We start from the raw sequence: 25,673 nt of genomic DNA on the forward strand, positions 1-25,673 counted from the left end.
CGTTATCAAATTTGCCTCAGCGGCCCGAGTGAGATTTACTGTGTAACCGGATTACGTTCCTTTTTACTAAGTGATATCGGCCTACAGATGGATATGACAATTTAAATAAGATTGGTGTTTTTGTTAAAGGGAAAAAATGCATGGGGACTATTTGTGGAATCACTGTAACTATCTAAGAACAAGAAATAGAAATAGTTTATTTGGTGTACATGAAACTTATCCTATACAAACAATACATCTTATTCAAGAAAAATCTTACATCAAAATGGATGCAGCTCAACATATGCCAACGACTAAGATCCTTTGTCATTAGGCTTAGGCGCAGATTTTCAGGGCAACCAAAGAGAAAAAAAAAAAGACAGAAAAACACAATAAAATAAAACATAACTAAACTAAGCTAGAGTGTGTGAGAAAGTGAGTTTGAACTATATATTTTTTTTATCAATTATCAATTTATCATGTTTTATAATACACATTATTTTAATTTATTCTAGATTGATTATCCAATTATTATTATTGAACTATAATGAGATAAAAACATTACATAATCTGTGCTTTAAACCATTAGGTAGAGAGTAAAAGTAGAAACGTGTTTGTGAACATGAAGCAAACTTAATAACTAAAAAAGTACCTATATGATAATAATAACATATAGCGCAGTACGTAAGCTTATGTATCGGAAGTTTGAAGATCAATTAAATACTTTTTAATCTTATCTTTAAAATGGACGTTCAGTTTCTAATAGGTGGTGGCAGATTATTCCAACACTTCGTGGCGGCGTATCGGAAGCTGCCACGAAAAGCAGACCTACTGTACTTCGGACCAACATCGTAAGTTTTATTTATCATATATCATATACTTTTAAATCAATATGAAGGAATTCTATTAATTGCGTTTATCCAAAAGTAATGAGAGTATTCCTCTATTGCATTGTCTCGCCCTCCAAGTTGGGAACTTTGGGCCTTTTTGTTACTATACAGATGGAAAAAATAATGGGTTCTGCCTTAATATCTTATGTTCATTTTACTTAAAGGAATGCAGTTTTGCTTATTTTATTTTACAAAGAAACAATACTACATTCATTTTTTTAAATCGCTTGTCTGGCCCGGGAATCGAACCGACTAAGAATTCCAAAAAAATATGTACTCGCTATTTTATTCCGCTGGACGATACAGTTAAAGTTGATGGTAAAATGTTTCCAAGAAACATTAGGTTTTACACTCGGTTGTCATACAAAATATCCATAAAATCGAATATTTAGTACACAATAATATTTTTAGACTAGCAAATTGTTAAAAAAATGTTAAATGCTGTTTAGTTTCTTTTTAAAAATAAAAGTATTTTTCCTTTAAGTAAATTGAGCTAGCTGAAGGTTTTAAGGCACTTTTCCACCAAGACCCATGATTTTTTTCCACCCTGTATAATTGTATATTTATTAACCTAATACAATTTCAATAAGTCATTGGAGTCGGACCACGCTAACTCTGCGTGGAATTTGCAATGACAAAGTGTGATTATGTCATCATTAATGTCAAATTATGAAAATATGATGTTTATAATGACACTACCACACTTTGTTCTGGGAGCCGATTTTTGAATTTTGAGCGCTTGATTTCGTCACTCGAAAATCTGTGAAAAAGGCGAATGGATATTTTTGAAATACACGCAATTGAATTTTGCGTAGGTAGATATTTTGAAGGGATACTCGAAATTAAAAAAATCGGACTTCAAACAACAAGACTGAGCTTGTTATATCGTCTCGAGCAAGGACAGGAAGTATATAGTGAAATAAGTGTAATAGTATAAGAACGTATAATTCTCTAAAAACCTGTTAAACACTGAAAGTTGCTAGTTGCCATATAATAAGACCCTGTTCGAGTTGTTGAAAGTTAACTTAGACGAACTCGAATATCTAAATACTTGAGACGACAGCCATGACAGATAATTCATCTGTAAGTTCTTGAGTCAAGTGGTCTGTCTAGTGAACTCTAATTAGAGAGCTGCCACTATTGATCAAGATGGTCGAGATGTAGTGTAAAACCCCACATTAAGCAAGAGTCTCCAAGTAATCTAAGCTTGTGATATTGGGCACTCATCCTCGGCGATTTACCTAGATAATATATACATAAATACTAACTGTCGCTCTTGCACTGGTACCTTACTTTGATCAATACTGAATAATACATAAATAAATAAAAAATAAACAAAATTAGGGATAGTCTTACACAGACACTTACACATTTCCATGACCAATCGCCTCCCGGCCGAAAACTCGTGTAGTGGTTAACAACTAGGTATGATGAACCCTCGTGGACGTCAGCTGCCGCTCCGTTGGCGGGTTGAGGAATGGCAGCCACCGAAACACGTAAAACAAAAAAAAATTGTCATCGCCTTCCGTTTGATACTTTGTTCAATGATAGTTCAGATGCTATTGTTAGTTTAAAAAAATTGTCAGCCGGTTATATCGCGGTGGTAAGAACATGAGCTGGTCGCATGAACATGTAAAAAATAAGCGCTATACCTTTTTATGACAGCAATAACAAATCATGAACTTTGCATTTCATCAGGCGTAACGCCTGAAAAGCCATCAACGTATTATGCGATTTACACATTACGCATACTTTGCCGCACATAAAGTGGTAAGGCACATATTTTTACATGTTCATTTTACAGCTGACGGTCTTTCCACCGCGATACAACCGGATGACGGTTTTTTAAATTTAAAATAGCATCTAAACTATCATCTCATAAAGTATCAGCCGCGCTCCTGGCCCGCGGTCTACTAGACCCAAACTAAGCAAAGCTTGTACTTTGGGTACTTGGCGACGATATATATACGTATAAAGATAAATACGTACTTATACTAATACCTTTTATCTATTTTTCAATTTGTTCACTCTATATTATTTTATGTCTTTTTCCTTCTTGTCTGTTACCTTTCGTGATTTTTCTCACTTGATGGTCTCATCGGAAGATCAGCGCTGGAAGCCACCAGCAACATGCTGAGATGAGGCCATTTCGTGGCACTTTATACTTCCTTTGTTTTTGTTACCTATATCATGTAATTTAATGTGTCTTGTTTGTGTCTACGAATAAAAATTATTCTATTCTATTCTATTCTATACATAGAAATCACCCATGACTCAGGAACAAATATCTGTGTTCATCACACAAATAAATGCACTTACCGGAATTCGAACCCGGGATCATCGATCGGCTTCATAGGGATCACTACCCACTAGGCCAGAACACAGCTTGGGTCATCAGCAACACAATTCACAATTCCAGCGAAATTATTAATAATACATAAAACAAATTTAAATTTTAACAATAAAATAATTGTTATTTGGTAATTACATAACCATGCGATGATTGTCGAAGTTAATCAGGTACTTTGAAACCACATTTTATCAAAAACCTGAATCAATCTAAAAAGTTCATATAATTTAAAAATATAAAAAAACAGTGCATTATACGGTCTAATAACATGCAACAACAACTGTCATTGCTATCGGCGTCAAAATTGTTTTCTAAAAATTCATACCTCCCAAATTTTGCTAATATAATTATTTATCTATCTTGGAAGCCTAGTCCCCAATGAACATCCTAGATCAGGTAGATACCTAGTTCGCAAATTCGATTTAGCACCATGAAATTGTAGATGAACTAAGTTATAATTAAGTCCTGAAGATTTACGACCTTTAAGGTATTCTATCGTGATCAATTATATAATGGGTAATTAATATTTAAAGTGTACTGGAAAAAATATGTCTTCGAAATTAAATGGCACTGCTTACAAACTTTCCAAACTTATTGTTACAAAAAAGTCCGAAACATTTAAATAGCATCGCTAAATATTATTTCAACTTACATTACAAAGTCGTAGCTGTTCGTTGAAATCCCAAACGCCGTGTTTACAGCGTGCAAATTTTATAACCTTTGTAGCAAAGTAAATTTTTACTGCGTTTTTGCGACGGCGGTGCGAACTGGGCCGGTTTTTACGACAAACATTAAGCGTTGTCGCCGTACCGTAAACTTTTCATTGCAGCGCATTCGACTAGTTTTTGTCAAGTTTGCAAACATTTAAACAAACTTATCATAGACGCGTCGTTAAACGAGCCGTGTAGTTTAAAATTGCGCTGCTGTTCTCAAAGCTCACGAAGCACTTTGCTTCATGTGAACTACCATCTATCGTTTTGAAGCATCACTTCACTTCAGTTCGACTCTTCAGTTTTCTATAGAAAGAATCTCGTGATCACCGATCCCTCGACGTAGAAAACGAAGTGTCGGACGATTTGACCCGGACTCGGACGGTTCTCAATTGAGTCATTCTTTTAACGTCTAAGCTACTTCTCTGCCTACTTTCCTCGCTACAGTACTTCTTACGCCACACGTCGAGTGTGTGGCAAGGGTATTCAAATATTCAGTTATTTTCTACTAGAAAATCACCGCGCAATTTCTTTAAAAACCATCTAAATATAGTCCTTCTCATCGTTTTTGATGACGGTGACCCTAAATAAACATTATGGACGTTGTGTGTGAGCCCTAATGTGGCAGTTATGCGGAAAGCATTTAATTGTCCTCACTGACACATTTACAACAACACGATAATATCAGTAGGTAACTAAATAATATCACAGCTGACACTATCTAATTGTCTCACATCCTACAGATTACGAGCGGAATTCAATATGTTAATTGTTGGATATTAATATTGGTTTGACATACTCTTTATTGCTAGTACTTATTGGTCTATGTATAAACGGCTATGATATAATTTTTTTTACCAAACCAAAAAGGCTCTCTTTATTTTTCAATAACTGATAATTAATTTATTACAAATTTTAAGTTGTTTCCTCATTTAAGTAGCTGATACGAATTATGTTTCAGTTTATAATTTTAAATGATAAGTATTAAATAGCTTTCATTTGGATTTGATTAGTAATGTTTTAGAGTTAATATTTTACTCGCGTTAGCAAAGTTAAAGCCCTCGCAACGCTCATTTACAAACAACTCGCTACGATCGTGGCAAAATTTTGGAATGTTTCGCTTTCTCGAGTATCAATATTATTAAACAAAAAATTTATCTCCTTATGAAACAAATAATTTATTTTTATTTTTGGGTGGTTGTATTACGAATAAAACGACTTTTCACGACTTTATCCCCTAAAGATGTCTTGATCATACTTTATACTGGATTTTTTGAGGCGCTTTCGATAAGCGCTGAGAACATCAAGCTTGGCGAGTATGTGGAGGAATAAAAAGGGGCAAAGAGGCTTAGCTTGGCTTAGCGCGACTCCGCAAGAAACAACTTTTCACTTGCTCGGAGTTATGCTTCTTTCGTGTTTGTTCACGTGCCGTTTACTTTGATTAAGTATGGGATTACAGAGTTTACGTCGCCGAATTTTAATGATAGACATTTTGATTCCACGATTGTAAATATTGGTGTAAGTTCCTAAGTAGAAGAGCAAACAGAGACGATGGGACAAATAGTCTGACGCGCTGTTTGCGCTCTTGGTTTGACGATTTGTGGTCTACTGAATTTGGGACCAAAAATGTTTGGTTTAGTTTTGTATTTGTTCGCCAACTTTGAATTATAATTCACGTCGGACGAACGACGAGCTTGGTTAGCCTTTTTTTATTTTAGGTTTCATCTTTAGGTAATATTTTATCCTATAATCATAATATGTCATCTCTGTCAGATATTCAAATAATACCTTAAGTTATTACGATTATAAAATATATAATTAGTTTCATAGCAGTAGTAAGAATTTATTTTCTTAAAAGTATGTTTTGTTAAGGTGAATACTTACACTTAGTAGTAAAAAGCAGCCAACTGCAAAGAAATTATGATTTGGCTACTACACAGTGATCCGACCGATGACCGAAGTGTACGGTCAACCAATTTGATTCCTAGGCTACTATAGAACCATGTCATAATGTCTTCTACGACAGTGCTTATTGAGTGATGCATGTCATGTATAGAGTAGTTAAAGCGACAAGGTTCTATAGTGGCCTAGGATTCAAATTGGTTGACTGTATGTCATCTTGCAATAAAAATACCGGAATTACGAGTAGTATTTTTCACTCAATACACAGAAGTATATACCAATATAAAATTAAAGCAGAATATATCGCAGATGAGATAACTGTGTCAATTCATATTTCCAAAATTCAGTTACAATATTTCGCCAAAATTCAGTGCAGCAATTAGGTATAATGCAAGCAGCGAATGATAATTTGCATTCCAAATGTCCGTTCTATTCGGATGCCTGTGTAACGGCCAGATTCCGGAGCATCGAGGGCTGGGGTCGCGTGGTGGGCAGTTATAGATAGGTCTTATTTTGTAAAAAAAATTGTATGGTGCTATCCTACCCGTCGGGAAGTATTTGGCATAATTATCTCTTCTTCGTCCTGCCCTTTTTCCATTATTTGGGGTCGGGTCTCCTCACTCTTCTGCGCCAGGCTAATCTATCCTGGGTTGTTTTTTCAGGCAAATGGACTTCCTTGAGGTCTCTTTGTATTTTTGACCACCAGGTTAGGGACCGGCGGTCTCTTACTTTCTTTTGTTCTGGCAAATCTAGTGCAAGCTGTACCACATGGTCCTCACTTCTTCTTATGACATGTCCGTACCATCTGAGACGGTTTTCGGTGAGTTTCTGGGTGATTGGTGCGACTTTAAAGCTGCCTCTTATATATTCGTTGCATAATTTATATTTGGCATAATTATCTATTGGAAATATATAAGAAATATGTACAATATGGTACTTCAGAGAACTAGCACTTTATATATAAAAAAGTACGTTCATATCTGCTATTAATGTCATCATCTGCCTAACGAAATGAAAAGCCTCGAAGGAAATACTTTTAAAAGATGCTTAAGAAACTTTTTAATAGACAGCCTTCTATAACTTAGAAGAATTTTATAACTATGTAAACCTAAATATATATTAAAATTTAGTTTAAGATAATTAATATATTAAAACTTAGTTTAAGATAAAATAAGTTGTATGCCCGAAAATGGTAAAAATACCTCTTGTACGGTCACATCTAAAAATATCGATAAGAAAAACGTGCCAAAAATATGTATACACGACTTTATTGCCCATATATTAAGGTAATGTATACATATTTTGGCACATTTTTCGTACCGATATTTTCAGACGTGACTGTACGTGTGAAGACGTGTGAAGATTTGATTAGATTCATATTGCCTATGCTTATCGGAATATTTTTGTTAAGTATTTCAACCTTTTCTTAAAGTTACCGATAAAAATCTAAAAAATTACCTATTTTACGTGGTAGTTGTCTGTATAATAGAACTAAAAAGCTGTTTTTCTATAAAGAAGACAAATTCCTTTTACAACTTCATGACAATTTTAATCCGCTTAAAAATTTATTAATCCGCTTATTAATTTTAATGGTGGAAAGATTCGCTGGCTATGGTTGAAGTCGTGGTAGCTTAGTTGTCAGAGCGCTGGAGTATCCGTGAGTTCAAGTCTCACGCAAGGCTTAATTTTAATCCGAGTGACAACCAAACATATACTATGTACTTACCTTTTTAGATAGGTATAAGATAGCACAATGTTTTGCAATTAAATAAACAAAGGCAAAGCATGAATTAAATAAGTTTTTGGCAAAAATTTCATTTTTGGTACAAGCTTTTGTCCCAGACTGTACTTTTCTTTCCACAAGTAACTAATACTCATCGAGACAATTCTAAAAACCCCAAACACGTTACGTTGTTGTAGGTTACGTTGTTTTATCACAGAGTTTCAATGGCCACCTCCTGTCTCCATCATCAGATACTGCCGTACCATAATATTGCATTGTCACCCGACTTACATATGTATGCAAATTGTCAGCTTCATCGGAAACCGGGAAGTGGGTCAAATTTAACTTGCAAGATTTGATTACTAACATACAACGGTCAGGTGAAAGTAAATAAAAGATTGTAATAAAATGTAATAAAAATTTTATCTCTTAAATTCAACACCGGAAACTTTACCAACAATCCTAATCTCGTGAATTATTTCTGCTCAAGAGTCTAACAGAGAAGGTGCTAAATTATTGTGGGGAATCTCTGAGTTATGCCCCAGTTTATCATAACTTTACATCCTTAGATTATTAAGGGTCGGTTTCTATTGCGTTATCTCAGACTTATTTTTTATACTACGTCAGTGGCAAACAAGCATACGGCTCACCTGATGGTAAGCAGTCTCCGTTGCCTATGGACGCCTAGAACTTTTGTTTGGTAAAAACACGAGTTATCGATAAGCATAGCAAGTCATGAAAAAATATATAAAATTAAACGACATTTCAAGTTAGAAAGGAAATATTTTCTTTTGTTCAGTAAAGAAAAATTAAATCAATTGCTAGTCAACCTATATCTTAGTAAATTCCGAGAAACGCATTGGTAGTTCGAGAATCGTGCTTCGAGAAATGCACGAATTTCTTGTTTATCCACAAATCTGGTGTACAAAGATGTACATTTTTTACGGCTATGCATGTGCACTTTGATCTGACCCAAAACAACATCTCCGTGCAAGCGATGCATCTGTACTTTGTCCAAAAAGTACAGCGTCGTCTTGCACACGCATCGCAATTTCCCACTCAAAATAGCCGTAATTATTAACAAGATCAACATTTACATTGCAGTAAACACTCGTCTTAGATTTTGCTATCTTTTTGTTGGTGCTTCGGCACCACTCCTTGCATTTTGACACAATTTGACATTCCTTGACAATTCATTGGCATCCGCTATTGACATTCATTTACACCTAGTTTCATTTTAAGTAGGCTATTTTAGGGGCAGCGGCAAATGAATAACGGTTCCGTAGACTGATAAGCGTACACTAATTTAATCTGCATTTACTAGTGCTTATATACCGTGGGCTGGTAAGACCCGACAGATTTTAGCCACGTCATAAGAAGAAAATAATGTTATATGAGTTTTGGTCCAATTCGGCAAAAAAAAACTTTTTAGCCGAAAAAAAAATCTTTTTTTGCGCTTTCTGCATACGACACGTTATTTCTTCTTACATCTTGGCGAAAACCTTACAACGAATAAGTTATTTTATATTTACAGAAAAAATTGCGAGTTTCCTTTAAACTTTAATGTCTGTCAGTAGGCATGTCTAAACCAAGTCATATAGTGACAGGCCAGGCCGCAGCCAAAAAGGCGTTTTTCACGAAGTTATTACATAAACAAATTTTCCCAAGATTTGTCATTACCTCTTAAACAAGACAGATTTCAGAAAACTTTGTATGAAATGTTAACCTCTAAATGCGGTCAAGAATACAACTATAAAATCTGTCGGGTGTTACCAGCCCACGGTGTATAAGTTATGTTGACAAGTTGCTAAATTTTATGAAAAAGGGGGTAATTTAAGGCGATACATTTTCTTGATTTTATCAGCGCATGCGCTAACGTATACTTGTCTAGTTATCGTCACCGGCTGATACGAGCCCCAATGCAGAAGAGTTCGGCTACTTTTAAAATTGAAAGTCACTTTTTTTCAAAGTCAAATCTAGTAAGTAATTTTAGTAGCATATGAGCAAGAATTAAAAAAAAGTGGTGTAAAATTAATCAACTTTATTTCCTATATAATACAACAAAAAAATATTCATGTATTGCAATATAAAAATACAATTCTTCTATCAACTACAACTCATAATAGTTCGGCTATCGATCTTGAGTACGCAAAATAGTTCGCCTACCACTAAGTTGTCTCGCCTTTACTCTTAAGAACAGCCTTGATCCTGAATGGCATCGTCGCTACCAACTCTTCGCACTCTTCTGGGGTTATAGACTCCCAGACAGCGACGATTTTCTCTTTTAAATAATTTTTTGACCAAGTATTTTTTCATTATTATAAGTAATTTAGAGCAACATGGGCCGCGGAAAACCAGTCATAGAAGAAGTCAGGAAAATTATAATTTCCAGTAGTGAGAGTGGAAAATCTACCAACCAAATCGCCAGAGATTTATTACTGCCAAGATCTACTGTCCAGTCAATCATCCAGCATCGTAAGAAACACGGCATAATTTCGTGTTTGAAGAAGTCTGGTCGACCGCGTATGACGAGAGAATATTCTGTTCACCGGCACAGCAACCATTGCCAGTGCTTCATCTTTTCCAAATACCAAAAACTAGTTACAGTGCGCTGAAATGTATATGAGTATGTAATCTCAAACACACGAGCTAAAACCAAAGTTCGCAAGAGTACGCAAGGATTGGGATGCCTTCGCCCGGGCACATAAAATATGCAGCTGGTATCGGCGGCGCACTGCGGCAGCGATACGGTCCTAACCCTGCGGGTGAATTTAACGCAGTTATGACTTTGTCAAAGCAAGAAGTATACCTTTGTTTGCTCTCCGAATTAAAGTCAAAAGGTTGAGTGCTTATATCGCTGTTTGCGCACTCAAAGCGTTTGAAGGCATCTCCATGTGTATAGTTAGATATACACGGTCGTGATACGTGGTAAATGCAGATATATTTACGTTGTTACGTTGGTCCAGAAGATGCAGCTACAAGTACACTATTTACATAAAGGCCAAAATCAAGCTAGATTAGATGAAATGCAAACGTTTTCCTTGGTGCTCGGTGCAAATTTGAGAAATGTAGCTATGCAAGAAGCAACGTGTTTATTTACGTTTGCAAACACCTATGTTCTTTCTTTTCAAGAACAGAAATAAGTTACTTAAAATGAAATCCGCTTAGTGTTTGATACGTAGTCCATTAGAAATAAACTTAGGTAAAAAAATAATTATTACTTACATAAATACATATACGTACCAATTTAAATTCATCAGTCGTTTTAAGGACCCGTAGGGCTAAGATGGTCGGCTCTTTATCATTTGTCAGCATGGCTGTCACGTTCTAACAAGTATGTAAGCGCGAAAGTGACGGGTATAGTGACAAGTGATAGAAATGGAACCATGCTGCCACCGCAAGTATGGCCAATGGATATAATTTACAATGAATTAAGTTTATAGCTTAACGAATATATCATGATTCTAATAAAATATAGTTATATCCTTACTGGCACAAGTAAATGTTTGTATATTTTTCAGTAAATATCTTACACCGTTGAGCTCCACAAGGGTGCGAAGTGTTAGGGTCGACAACGTGCATGTAACTCCTCTGGAGTTGATTGCTTACCATCAGGCGGGCAGTATGGTTGTTTGCCGCCGATGTATTAAAAAAATTGTTACATAAAAAAAATTACCTTTACCAGAACTGTGTAATTCTTGGGCTAAATGTCAAACTAGAATTATGTAAAGAACAGTACCCCTAGTGTAAATAGATTCGATTTTGAAACGTGACGTACGCATTTGCGTTTAGTCTCATTTTGTATGGGTTTTTGAACAGCGCGCCAAGCGGGACGTTTTGGAAAGTCAAAAATCTCATACAAAATGACACTTAACGCAAACGCGTACGTCACGTTTCGCTGTCGAAAATATTTACACTAGGGGTACTGTACTGCTTGGGCTAAATGTCAAACTATAAAACTATGTAAGTAACAGATATCACTAAAAATTAATTTGGCTATAAATATGCATCTCGCAAACGATATTGACGCCACAATAGCAATCCCAATTCATATTCAACTACACGTATAACTATGATGCCTATTCTGTTATAACATTTCGTTATAGCTTCCATCTTGTTTTGACACGACCTTGACCGTGAGTACCATACAGCGTTGGCGACTCACGCTGTTTGGTGCTAACGAAGAGCAACTACGAGGAGCCGTAACATAAGGTTCTTCACTCGCAGTTATAGAGGGCCTACCTCGAAATCGAAAACCGAAATTTAGTTCTTTGCTTCCCTATCGCTCTTGCATTGAGATGCAGATAAAAAAAAAGATTTTCGTGTGTAAAAGTAGGCCCTCAGATGCTTGCCACGACTCAGGGTGGCATCAAAATAAGATAGAAACTAAGGTACCCGCGCCAAAAAGGCCCGGTTCTTAAGCTTGCCTGCTTTCAAAATATTATACTTTTATTAGTGCAAGGTTCAAATTTTGCGACCATGTTCGCTAGGACTACAAAGAAAATAGCAAGTTCATCTTAAACATACGAAAAATACAAAATAACGATCGGCCTTGTCTGGCGTATCTTATGTCACATTATTGAAACAGAATTGGTTTCCATGATGCGTCAAGCCGTAATAGATTCAACGTCATTCAACCATATTCAACCGACGTGGCAGCGGCGCCAAATCGTAAATGATCCATAAATTGAAACCCGCTGCAGAGAATGAAATTACTCTAATATAGGCTAAGGTACCCTAATGGTAAGGGATCGTGTGGTTTGAATTCTATTTCCGATAACACGTGTTTGGGAAAATAAATGGTAATAATGTTCCAAAAGGTAATGGGAACATAATCACAATATATTACTACCCAAATATCCCTAATCACCCAAATCCGAACGCATCTAAATATCCCGTAATAAGTATGGCACATGGCACATTGCATCCGATTCGCACTTCGTTCCGACGTGCGCGCGGGATGTCGCTATATTACGCACACACCGTTGTCTCGCTCAAACTTTTAAGGGTGCAGTGCGATTTTTGAAGTGAATACTTATTTAGCGGCGGTGTGCACTTTTTGTGATGGGGAAAAATGTTAAACTAGCGTCAGGGTCACGAGACCGTCAGATTGAAAATTCGTAAGACGGACACGTGGCATCATGGTGACGTGCAAATGGAATGTCATCGAAGCCTGGTTACTTTTGAAAAATCGTATCTCATTCAAGTGGGACATTTTATTTTCTTCACAATCAAAGTGCTGTCATAACGGTTAAAGAGGTTTAATCTTTGTTAATTGTGTTGTATTGTATCTCTGTGTTGTTGGGTGTCCATGATTGTGGATACTCAAATTTTTCCTTACCAAAAAGTTAAATAACAGAAAAAAAGCGTGATTGTTTTACTTAATATGATGGTGAACGATTCATTAACATTTACTGATTGTGTAGGCTGTAGTCCTGCTCACGTCTCATGAATTATCCTGTATATGTTATATATTATCACTAAAATTCGCATTTCAAAATATCTTCCACTCTCAAATTTATTTACGTAGGTATATTTTTATTTTTTTTTATTTTTATTTTATTTATTTGGAGATCCAACAGCTGTGACATTAACATAGAAAAATATAGTAGATACAGGAAGCCAATTATAGGAACTCACAGGTAGTGACATAATACTAAACTAAGATTACGCACTATTGCAACCACATATGTGAACAAAGCGAATACAAATGATACTTAATAAGGATAATGTGGGAGTTCAAAATACTAATTAACTTAGTAACATAATGAGGTCTAAGGTAAAAGTATAAATAGTAAATACGTAATTATAGGTATTCAAGAAGGCGACAACACGCTCACTCAAAAGACTCAAAGTATTTCTGCACTAAATTACGTCTCAAGCTAGGAATGCCACAGTTGAATATATATCCATATCCAATTCTTTAGATAGCTCATTTAGGTTACGACTGGCGCGTGGTAAAAAACTATTCTGTCTGTATTTAGAAGATGCATTGCTGATTGCTATTGGGGGATGATACCTTTTAGAACGAATGGGGGTTTTGAAACATAGTTTACTTAGCAACTCAGAGCAATCGATTACACCATTGGTTATACTTAGGAGATATGTAATATCGGCTATTTCACGGCGTTTTTGTAAAGGGACAAGGTGATGGTGCTTACATATTTTAAGATAGTTGGAAGAACTGTAGGGATATTTTAATTTAAAGCAAAGGTGTTTTATGAATTTTTTCTGAATGCGTTCAATTCTGTCAATATATGTATTGTAGCAAGGGTTCCAGACCTGAGAGGCATATTCTAACTTACTTCTAACATATGAACAATATAGCACCTTAAGCGTCTTAGCCTGAGTGAAGTGAACAGAATTGCGCATTATGAAACCTAGGGCTTTATAAGCGCCACAAATAATGTTATTAATGTGATTATCAAAAATTAGTTTAGAGTCGTGAATGACCCCTAAATCTCTCATACATGATACTTTCTGCAGGGTTTGACCCTTTAAGGCATAGGTAGTATCGACTAAGTTACGTTGGCGCGAGAAGGTCATTGCAAAACATTTAGAGGGATTCAAGTCCAATCTGTATAATTGACAATAATCATCAAGGCGTACGAGGTCAGACTGTAGTAATATTGAGTCAGTAATAGATTCTATCTTTAAGAAAACTTTCATGTCATCAGCGAAACAAAGAAGCTTGGAATGCAGGAGACATTTGTCAATATCATTAATAAATATATTAAAGAGCAACGGCCCTAATAATGACCCTTGCGGTACCCCACTAGGAACAGTGACCCAGCCGGACATATAATTATTCACGACAACAGCCTGGGTTCTGTTCTCGATATATGATATAAACCATCGCAGTAAATCCCCATTTATTCCGATGTTATTCAGCTTTGATATTAGTAAGCTGTGGTCAATGCGATCGAAACATTTGCTGTAATCAGTATAAATTACATCAACTTGGGACCCACTATCCATAGCGTCAGTAACATAATCGTTCAACAGAATAAGATTAGATACTGTAGATCTACGTCGCAAAAATCCGTGTTGATTAGCATTAAAATAATTACTTAAACAATTATAAACTTGATTAAAAACAATTTTTTCAAGCACTTTTGATAAAATACATAATTTGGATATGGGCCTGTAATTTGCAATATCAGTTTTGGGCCCTTTTTTATGTACTGGGGTGATAAAAGCAGACTTCCATATTGAAGGTATAGAGCACTCTGAGAAGGAACGCCGAAAAAGCATGACTATCGGCTTTGCTAGGTTCTCAGCACACTTAATTAAAAATTGTGCTGGGAGCTGATCGGGGCCAGCAGACTTGGAGGGATCTAACTTAAGCAATAAGGCGGTGACGAGATCTGGGTCGACCTCAATTGAATTTAGGTTGACAATTGACTCGGTGCTAGAGGCAAGTGAGTTATAATTGGTCGAATTAATAGATGGTGAAAAATTGGTAAAAAAATAATCTGAAAAGGCTTCACAAATACCTTGTCCTGTATTAACCAAATTATTTCCATATTTCATACTGCTGGGCAGACCGTGGGAGGTTGATCGTGATTTGACAAATGACCAAAATTGTCTCGGGTTACTAGAAATATTTTTTTCAGCACGACGCACAAAATTAGTAAAACATTCATGTTCTAATTTACGAACTCTGTCCCTCAGTACATTATATGAAATTAAGTCAGAAACATTATTATATGTTCTGTATTTTTTTAAGTATTTATATTTTTCTTTTATGACTTTTTTCAAAGGAACAGAAAACCATGCGGGATAATTATCTTTTTTAATATTTTTGCTAGGTATAAATTTGTCTCTAAGTCTAAGAAAAGTCATGTAAAAGAAATCCAGCGATTGGGCCAGTGAGCGACCAGAAAATTCCTCTTCCCAGCATATAGACGCTAATTCATTATTGATAGATGTATAGTCACCTTTATTCCAATAATATTTAACAAAGGGAGCTGACTGCAGAGGGTTAATCGTAGTATACTCAATTTTAACAATAAGAGCCTCATGATATGGGTCAATAGGTACTATAGGACTCGCGCAGTGACTAACAGATACAAGGTCATTAGATATGACTAAGTCTAATATCTTTCCAAAACGATTTACAATGCCATTGTACTGGTTAAAATTAACAGCATTAAGCTCGTCAACAAAACTGCACTCGTCGCTACTTATATAATTTGATGGAACCATAACAGAGTCCTGTGCTGTCCATACGATATTACTCATGTTAAAATCTCCAATTACCAAGAATTTTTCATCAGAGTTATTTAATACTATATTACTTAAATTACTCAAAAAATTATTTAATTGTTGCGAAAAAGTATAACCATTGTTTTGTTTGCACAGATACACCACGCATAAATGAACTTTTATCGGTCTATTATAATTATCCTTAAGTGTTAGCGTAACCCATAAATCCTCTGCAGATGACTGGAAAGAAGGTTGCGGGGTAACCGTCAGTTCACGGCGTGTAGCAATGATTACGCCCCCACCGCGACTTTGTCCCGTTAAGCTGGCGTCCCGATCCCGCCGCCACACAACGTACCTATCATCAAATAATTCAGAATCCAAAACTCCATCCACGAGCCACGTCTCGGTTAGAGTTATTATGTCAAAAGAGGCCAAACTTAAATTGCGATAAAATGTAAATGTTTTCGTTCTAAGCCCCCGAACGTTCTGGTAGTATATAGAAGGATAATTATCACTTAACATGATATTAGCCATTTAGGTAAGGAAGCTAAGTAAAATTGCGTAAATAACAAATTAGAAAGGTATTTTAAGCAATGCATACAACCAAAGGACACCGATAAATTTAATAGCAGAGCAAATTTTATTTTATAGTAGTTATAACCAACCATAGAATGAGTGCCATATATGTGAAAGATATCGTAAATGAGCGAATTATTTAAGCAGTGCAACAGAGAGAAGTACGTATTTTTGACTGAGCGTGTTGTGCATTCCTGGAAACTGCGCCGGGCAGCGACAAGGTCAAGCGCTAAACAATAAACAGGCCAGGTGTGCCGATCTGCGATGTCCAAACTTTTTTCTGTCCGAATTAAAAACACAAAACATGCTATAAAATTACACAGTAAATTGTAAACACGACAACTTAAGGTAATCTGTTTAAATCGCGTACGTTATTGATAATATGAACTTTAGAGTTATCGTCTTTCCGCACATGAATCTTACAAAACTTAACCCACACGTAGAGGTAGTTCTTTTGTTTAAGTGTCGATTTCGTTAGGGTTAGCAGCTTTTTATTTTCGGGTGTCAAATGATCGTTTATATAAACCCTCTGCGTATTTCCCTGAAAACCAATCTCCTCAGCTGTGATATTTTTCTTTAAACGTGCAGATGCGACGAAGTCTTCTTTCAAGTAGCGGTTTATGAAGTTGATAATAATCGACTTCTCGTTGGAGTTGTGAACCGGAATTCTTGATATATAGTTTATTTGGCTTTTAGCTACTGCAAAGCCAATTGCGGTGCAAACACCCTCCAGTATTGAGAAAAGGTTTTCGTTCTTCTTGATCGGAACTCCCTTTATCTCGACATTGTTAAGGCGCATATGTTGCTCATTTCGGGCATTCGCTTCCTTTAACATTGCAATTTCACTATCCATCGCCTGAACTTTGCCTTGGAGATTTTCCAATTCCTCGATTTTTTTTTCCGCATTGACTAAGCGCGCGGAATATTCATCAAGCTTCGCATTTGTAAAGCTGGAGGAGTCCTTGACCTCTGATAATTCAGCCTTAAGAATTCCCATGTCTTTAACTAATCCAGGAAGACACAAAAGCTGTTTTTCCATTCCTTTTAACGTATTCATGATAGTGTCCAGATCTGTGGGCTTAGCGGGTTTCGGCTGCACTGGGGATGCATCTTTTCTGTTTTTCTGACATTTTTGGCATTTCCATGTCGACTTGCGATCAGCTCCGTACTTTCTGTAAGTTGACTCAGCGACATTTGTACAACAAAAGCCAATGTCTTTCTTACACGCCGAACACTGAGCACTGAGCACTGAGCACTGAGCACTGAGCACTGAGCACGAGCAGAGAATTATCTCTTTTTATAAAACTGCTACTCAATTTTTCCAAAATATGATTCACAACGTTAATATTGAAGTTTTCACTTCTGCCGGCACTCCCGGAGTGCAACCCGTTGTTTTTTTTTTGTCAGCTGTCCGTCCAGCTGTCAGTATCTCACTGATGGGCGAAGGACTCTCTCCGTGATTTCCACAGCTCCCGTTGTTGTGCTATTTCTGCCCAGCTACTGATGAATAAATCATCCCGCCATCTCCATCTGAGGACCTACCGCGAACCACGTTCGACGTGTTGCCTCTCTGTCGCTCTTGTAAATTCGTACGTAAGTGAGGGAGGCAACACGTCGAACGTGGTTCGCGGTAGGCCGTCTGGGCCTGCCACGTCCGCGCTTAACTTGCGGCATCAACTTGGTGCCTATACTAGCCTACCTATGCGTGTGCTTGTGGCAGACGTAACCCGCCCAGTCCCACTTCAAAAAGATATTGATTAAATCAATTTATTACGATGTTTAACAACGTTAGTTATCTATTATATTGTTCTCTACTGGCACCAGCTAACCCTGTTAGGCTATTTTAGTACAACTTGAGAGGAAATTAGGTTATGAAAATTTAACTATTATCGAACGTAGGTTTGATAATGATTAAAACTTTTCAACAGCCTTCGTCACTAGGGAAAACGAGTAGGCACTGAGGAAAATAGAATAAAATTTCTAACCAAAATTAAAAATACCAGTCGCTTCATAATAAGTGTTTAAAGTGTAAGAAAAACTTTTTTCTGACCAGTTTTTAAACAAGGACGTTGAAATTTTACCATAATTAGACCTGCCGTACCTTATTTTTCCTACGAAGGAAACTTTATAAAGCCTTTTGTATAAGTTTTTAAGAAGATATTTAAGTACTTGGCTTTGCCCATTATACTAAAATATTTCGAAACTAGTAAAAACCTTCAACTAGGCGTGCTGCCTCAAGGGAGAATTGATTTAGCGATAGAATATAATATACAAGGTACAAAAAAATAACTACCGATATTTTAAGAAATAGACCAATATGAAAGGATTGAGCGATTGCAAAAAAGGCTTACTAGGCATCTTGCTTATCGCCGTGGAACAGGCTGCCAAGTATAACACACTAGTAAGTAATATAACACTATCAGACTTAAACAATCTAAACTAATTTCTCTGAGTAGTCGACGTATTATGCTGGACCTAATGTTCTTGCACAAACTTCTACACGACAAGATTGACTGCATGTATATGGTTAGTCAGATAGGGCTGAAAGCGCCGTCTCGCTTGCCACGTTATCCTTGTGCCTTACTCTATATGCGTCGTAGTCGAACTAACCTATTGGATCAGCTAGCCAACTTAGTTACTTTTATGTGGAAATTTTATTGTTTGTATTAAGTAGGTGTTAATTAGTATCATTTGTTCTTTATTAAATTTATATTAAGCTCTTTTTCTGAATCTTAACTTAAATAATGCATGCTGTGATTGCCGTCAAGTGGGTGATCAATTATTAATGTAAATTATAGTAGGTATGTGAATTTGTATCTTCTGTTGGTGATCCTAATAAACAAATGAAGAGATGGTAATTTACATTAAAATTATTACCTTTAAATAGAAATTAAGGAAACTACATATTCTGAACAAAAATAAATAAATAAATACTCTATCTAAAACTGGTTAAAGGAGGTCTCATTTAATTATCTCATTAACACGGTGTTTTTATTTTACGTAGCAAATTTCTTTCTTCTCCTAAAAACCATCATAAAACCTATAATGTTTCATACTTAAATATACTCCAGGAGCCGAGTACTATCAGCTGTAATAATATTCGTAGCTAATATATTAGCACCTTATATAGACGAAGCTTTATGTACATTTTTGACTTCATAAAACAGACTTCATGATTGATACATATGACTGAAAGTTATATTATCCATAAATATATCCCGCCCGCAGCTTAGAACTTAACCCAATACACCATTTCCCGCTATTACTCGTTTCCTTTACCTCATTTTCCAAGTCCAATTCACATAACTAAAAACTATTTACTTGTTCCAGGTGGCCTGGATCCACATCGACCGTCAGATGATCCTCACCATCCACCGCCACGTCATTACGCGGCTGGCGCGCTTCTCTGTCTCTCACGACAACGCTATGACTTGGCTTCTGCATGTAAGCCAGGTGCAGCAAGAAGATAGGGGATACTACATGTGCCAAGTGAACACTAACCCTATGATCAGTCAAGTCGGATATCTTCAAGTCGTTGGTGAGTACTACTATCTTCTTCTGTTGATATATTTCATTGATTTTCGCCTTCGGTGGAAGGACGGAAAAGCGCAGCTAGTGCCCTCTTCCGTCTCCCATCACAACGCTATGAATTTATTCTCCATTTAAGCTGAATATAGCAAGAATATAGGGGTACTATGGTGCCAAGTGATCACTAACCCTATGATTAGTCAAGTCGGATATCTGCAGATAAAAAATTCTGCAGATTGTCGGTGAGTACAGCTCTACTCGGGTTGCTATCTTTTACTGATCCTCGCCTTCCACTACTTCGCCAACGGTCGACCAGCTTCTCCATCTCTTAAGCTTCTGTCGGGCGACAGGTTCTGAGAGCCTAGGCCGTACATATCTGTCAAATTTAAACTGTCGTAAGTAATTGTAATATTAAGCTAATTTTACGGTTTGATTCATGTACTTTTCGTTACTTGGGCGACTTGTTTCGGAGAACCCAGGTTTCTCCTTTTTAAAGCCATAATAGTACATGAACAGCGGTCACGAAAGCGGTCTGAAACATATCGCGAGAGTGACTATGAAATACGCTAGTTCGACCGTAGAATTAGCTTAGACTACTGCCTATGTACTTATTTTGCTTTCGTTGACATTTTAGTACACTAACACTAACACTTATAAAGAAAAGTACCTGGGCGACCGAGCTTTGCTCGGTTATAACTATTTATTGTAATATGGTGGTCCATAGGTGATAATCTTAACTACATTTTTTTACTAAATTAAACTTGTCTAAAACAATAAAAATTAAAAAATTATATATAAACTTGAACATATAAAAAAAACAAAAGTTAGTCACCGGGCGAGATTTGAACCCGTAACACTCATTTAGCAGTCCGCGTCTTAACCCGCTGGACCAGACGGACAGTGGCCGGCAACACGAAATTAGCGACCATATTCTGCGTCGAAAGAAAAACGCATGAAAACTCGAAAACACGCGTTTTCCCAAACATAAGACTAATCTAGATAGATTGTATACCTCCAAAAACCCCCATATACCAAATTTCAGCGAAATCCTTAGAGCCGTTTCCGAGATCACAGAAATATATATATTTATATATATACAAGAATTGCTCGTTTAAAGGTATAAGATATATATATTTATATGTGTCATGCCTGAATTAAATGATTATTTAATTTAAGTAACTCAAGCTTGCAATGAAATGTTGACATGAATTACTTCAAATTAGGTCCGGAAATACTACGTATCCAGTGCGATGAGTGAAGATCGCATCATGGATAGGAATTTCATAAGCCTTGCACACTTAGGCCTGTAAAGCAACCTTCTTTTGTTTTTAAACGTCAAATTGTGACACAACGTCTTGGCATTCAACCTTGAAATAGTAGTCGATTCGTAATTTGTTTTTAGCTGTGTTACGTAAACCTACAAATAAAACAAAATGACTTCTTTTTTTTTCATTGCAAACACTACAAATCTCGGCAGGAAACGGGGTTGCCAGCCGCATATCCCTATCCGTCTTTATCTACTTGGCCTGCAACCCTTCGTTGCCCGGCCTCTATAGCAATGTACTAATTTTAATTTATGTGCTATTAGTAGCACTTAGTAGAGCGCTAGTGTTTTTCAAAGATTTAGTGCATTTAATATATCATTTATTAGCATTATGGTTAACCGGTGTGCGAATGTCTTTCTGTTGGTAGCGTACCATTTTTTCTACATTAGACCTTACTTACCAGAAAAAGTTTTTGTAATCAATACGTTACTAAGTACTATCTAATGAAAACAACCACCACCAGTTCAACCCTGTTCCATTAAATCTAAAGCTTTACCTTTCCTGCATTACACCAGAACGAGTGTGCATTGCAGACTTTGATTTTACGATGTCACGTGCTATTTAAACTGATTTCCCCGTCGACGTTAGTTTCTGTACCGAATTTTCCGTAGCGGTTACATGTACCATAATTTATTCCACCGAATTTAGAATCTAATCCCAATCCTGCTCCAGTGCGGAAATCCTTTTGCATAAATGATTATCTTTCAACGATCCTAGCTCGAAGACAAAGCAATGTTTTCCAGTTCAAAATTGAAATGGAAACTCGGATATTATCTACCAATATTTTGCTTCTAAAATTAACTGCGACTAGACCAGTCAAGAATAGCATTTCCAGTATCACTTCATATTATATTTTGACGTTTTATCTTAAATTAAGCTTTTAGCTACGGTTATTTATATCTTTTAATAGGTTCGAACTGCAATCATAATAAGTTATTTTGGCTTCATAAATGCTTTATTTTACCCTTTCCTAAAATTGAATTTTAACTACTGAAATATTATATTTATACTTATTATGTATAACCTTTACCGTGATTTCATAATAAATATTAACCCTATACAACAACGGAATGTTTGATATTTTGAAAATAGTAAATTAAATTTAATTTTTAAACTGCGCGCCTCTAAGTAAAGAGAATTTGAAATAGAGGTAGATTGTCAAAGAAAACTTTGTGGCCACAGTAATTTTACTGCTGTCTTTAGATACATGATTAAAACTTTTAGAACGCCATTTAACTTTGATCCTTATTCTTTCACTGATATGTGTTTTTATTAAATGTCAAAAAGTAGCGCCATCTAATGGATCAGAGGCAAAAGGTATGGCGGCATCGTTTTGAGCGATTGCACCACAACCTTTGGCCTATGCCCGGTAATATGGTGCCACTTTTTGATATTACTGTCTAGATGCATCTCGCTCATACTGGGGCTTTTTTATACAAAGTTGTACACCCCGAAAAAATTTAAAGTAAATCGTATACGAAATAAATTTAACCTATTTTTATGGATTCATTTATTGGTCCGGTCGTGTCAATTAGCAAGTATGCAGACATTAAAAGTACTTACTAACACTACATTATCCCATACATTTTATTCATAAGAAAATAAATAATGTCTGGCGGCTCTGGGATCTTGATCAATATTAATTAATATAAAACCTAAATGGTTTATTTGCATGCATATGCAAATACATAAAGTTCGAGTTCAATTTTGACACTTCTGTGACGTGGCGTCCGAGTGATAGCTTTTGCGTTTAACACGGCGTAGAAAAGTTACCTACATTAATTTAAGTATAATAGTCTTCCCACATTTTCAACCTTATTTATTAATAAGCTCTCGAGCTCTCTTTGTTTACTCTACCCGGTTTATTACGAACGAACTTATAATTACTTTTCTTTACATTTTGAGAGGTTTCCATTTTCTTTCTTAGCAAAGTATATAAATGTTTTGTCTTTCTTTTGTCGTAAACATTGTGATAGGGATTGAGGCTGTTTGCATTATATTTTTACATCTGATTCGTGTGCTTGGAAAATAAATGGCGACGACAGCGAAAGATAATGGAATTTCATGCTCTAAAAGTATGAAAATTTTTCACTTTGAAATTTTAATCCAGGAGGATGGTTTTAGGATCTCATCCACATAAAATCCAGCCATTAGTATGTAAGCGGAAACTAATAAATGTGACATCTTTAGTGTGAAAACGTTCCAGTATATAAACAAAACCAAGTGCGGGTAGTTCCAAAAATTTGCGCAGCTAAAATAGATGTCGATGTTAATTTTAGCCAGTCTTCCTCCGAGACCACGGGGATAATGCCGTCTTCCGCAATTAAGTCCCGTTAAAGTAAATAATTACTACTAACGAGTTAACTTAAATATTATAATTTCGGTATATGCATTTCAAGGGGTAAATCGCGCAAGAAAAAATAATCAACATTGCATGACCAAAAGACAAAATCTTTTACGTTATTCTGCGTTAAATTAGAGGGACAAAATGGGGGTATAATAAACTGAAAACAGGTAGAAGCGCAACCTTGAACTTTGTACTCGTAGATTTGAAATATTATTTCACCTCATAAAGCAATGTTTAATAAAGTTGGAAATCGTAAACAAAATAATGTAGGCGTTTCTTTAGAGAATCATGTTACGTGCTCTAGGATATTTTTTTGGGATTCAAACCTGTTACCTTCTGCCCACACTGATATGAATTTATCTGTCAATTGAGCTGTTTTAAAAGGAAGTAGGTAGGCACTTGTATTTATTATCAATTCTATAGCTTATCCAAGATATTTTATTGCCATCCAGCGCGGTAACACCGCGAGCGTGATGATAACCTTTAGATCAGGCATTTGGCAGTCTTCAATTTTCCTCCAGCCTTCCTGTTTCGCACAGGTAAACTGTGGAATGAACTGTCAGCTCCGATATTTTCGGGCCGATACGACCTTCAAACCTTCAAGAAAAGAGTGACTATCTTAAATGCACTTACAAGTCTTACGACTTCTCTGATGTTGCATGGGCGACGGTAATAGCTTGCCATCAGACGATTTGTCTGTTCGTTTACCTCCTACATGATAAAAAAAAAGCATAGCGGGAGAAGCAAAGGAGTCTGCTGTGGCTGAGTATTTACTGGAATCAGGACCAAACCACTGGATCGAGCTGCATAAGCCTAAAATCCTTTCCACGGATCGCCATTCCTACAGGTGCGGGAAGCCATTGAAATTAAAAAAACATTGTAATTTCAATCGGGACGAGGGTTTGGGGATCTCATCCACATGGAATCCAGTCATTAGTATATGTAAGCGAGAACGAATATCGACAGTCGAAAACATCGAATATCGTTAGTGTTGTGTGTCGACAGAGTAACATCCCTAGTGCGCAGAATGTTCAAGTCAATATACAAGATCAAGTGCGGGTAGTTCGAAAAACTCGCGTGGCTAGAAGATGTTGATGTCAACTTTAGCCAGTCTTCTCCGAGACCACAGGGGACAACGCCTTCCTTGAAACGTCGGACGTAAATTTAAAACTTAATACGCGATTAAGTCTCATTTGTGTTAGTTAATAATGTGTAAAAAAAGTTTAAATCAGTGTGAAGCATAGATTAAGTATATTATTTATCTTTTGATCCCTTTTCGTCCTTTTCAAGAAATACCTGCTATTTGAATAAAAAACCTATTTTCCATAGATTCATACTCATCTTTTTTCCTCATTACTCGACAAAGTATCGTGTTTCTCAGACACGGAACCCAAAAACCCTCATGTAAAACCACTTAAAAGTTGTGGAACGACCCGTATAAAGGCTAAGTGCCCCCCAAACGGCAACGCCCCTGCACTACAAACAAATAAGTCATTAAGGCGAATTGCGCTTTTATTTTTATGTTTCACCTTTACGGGTCATTTACATGAAAATACGCGGCCAGCGTACGGGCAGGAATTGGGATGCAAGTAATAAGTTTTTGTGAAATATAATTTTCTTTGTTGAATTTAAATTGGAAGAGAAACTTTTCTCAAAGATTTATAGTTTTTTTCTTAAAGGAATCAGCCAGCGGCGTAGCGTATGTGTTTGCCGCCCGGGGCCGATCAGAAATTTGCCGCCCCAATTTACGATCAACATCACTTAGTACAAGTCATAAGTTCAGTCACAAGATTTTTACTGATAAAAAACTTATAGGTACAGTTTTGCATTATTCTATCTAATATTCGAATACACTAAACAGATGAAAATGAAATGAAAAAATATTTAATATGATGGCTTAAAAATTAGCACGAGATTCAAAACAAGTGTAGGTACACAGCATGCTTTACAAGTAAGCGCAAATGTATAAAAAATCATGAAAAAAATACGCGGCCTCTTTAAGGTGATTTTGATCCCTATTTATTTATTTTTCTGTTTTACATGGTTGAATCGTACATAAAACAAATGTTGGGTCTTTTATCTTTCATTAGATACTTAAATTATGTGTATTGGACGGCCAAAATTGCAACTGTACA

General features: G+C 36.2%; 1 protein-coding gene across 3 annotated transcripts in view; it reads left to right on the forward strand.

Moving 5' to 3' along the window:
• LOC133520195 (lachesin-like) overlaps window positions 1-25,673 on the forward strand; it is a 170,124-nt gene that overhangs the window by 80,959 nt on the left and 63,492 nt on the right. For all 3 annotated transcript variants that reach the window (XM_061854566.1, XM_061854568.1, XM_061854565.1), the window contains exon 4: window positions 19,669-19,876. In XM_061854566.1, the coding sequence (XP_061710550.1) occupies window positions 19,669-19,876 (208 nt within the window). The remainder of the gene's footprint in view (window positions 1-19,668; window positions 19,877-25,673) is intronic.

Source organism: Cydia pomonella, chromosome 7, assembly GCF_033807575.1.
Source record: "Cydia pomonella isolate Wapato2018A chromosome 7, ilCydPomo1, whole genome shotgun sequence".
In the NCBI taxonomy this organism is placed as follows: Eukaryota; Metazoa; Arthropoda; class Insecta; order Lepidoptera; family Tortricidae; genus Cydia; species Cydia pomonella.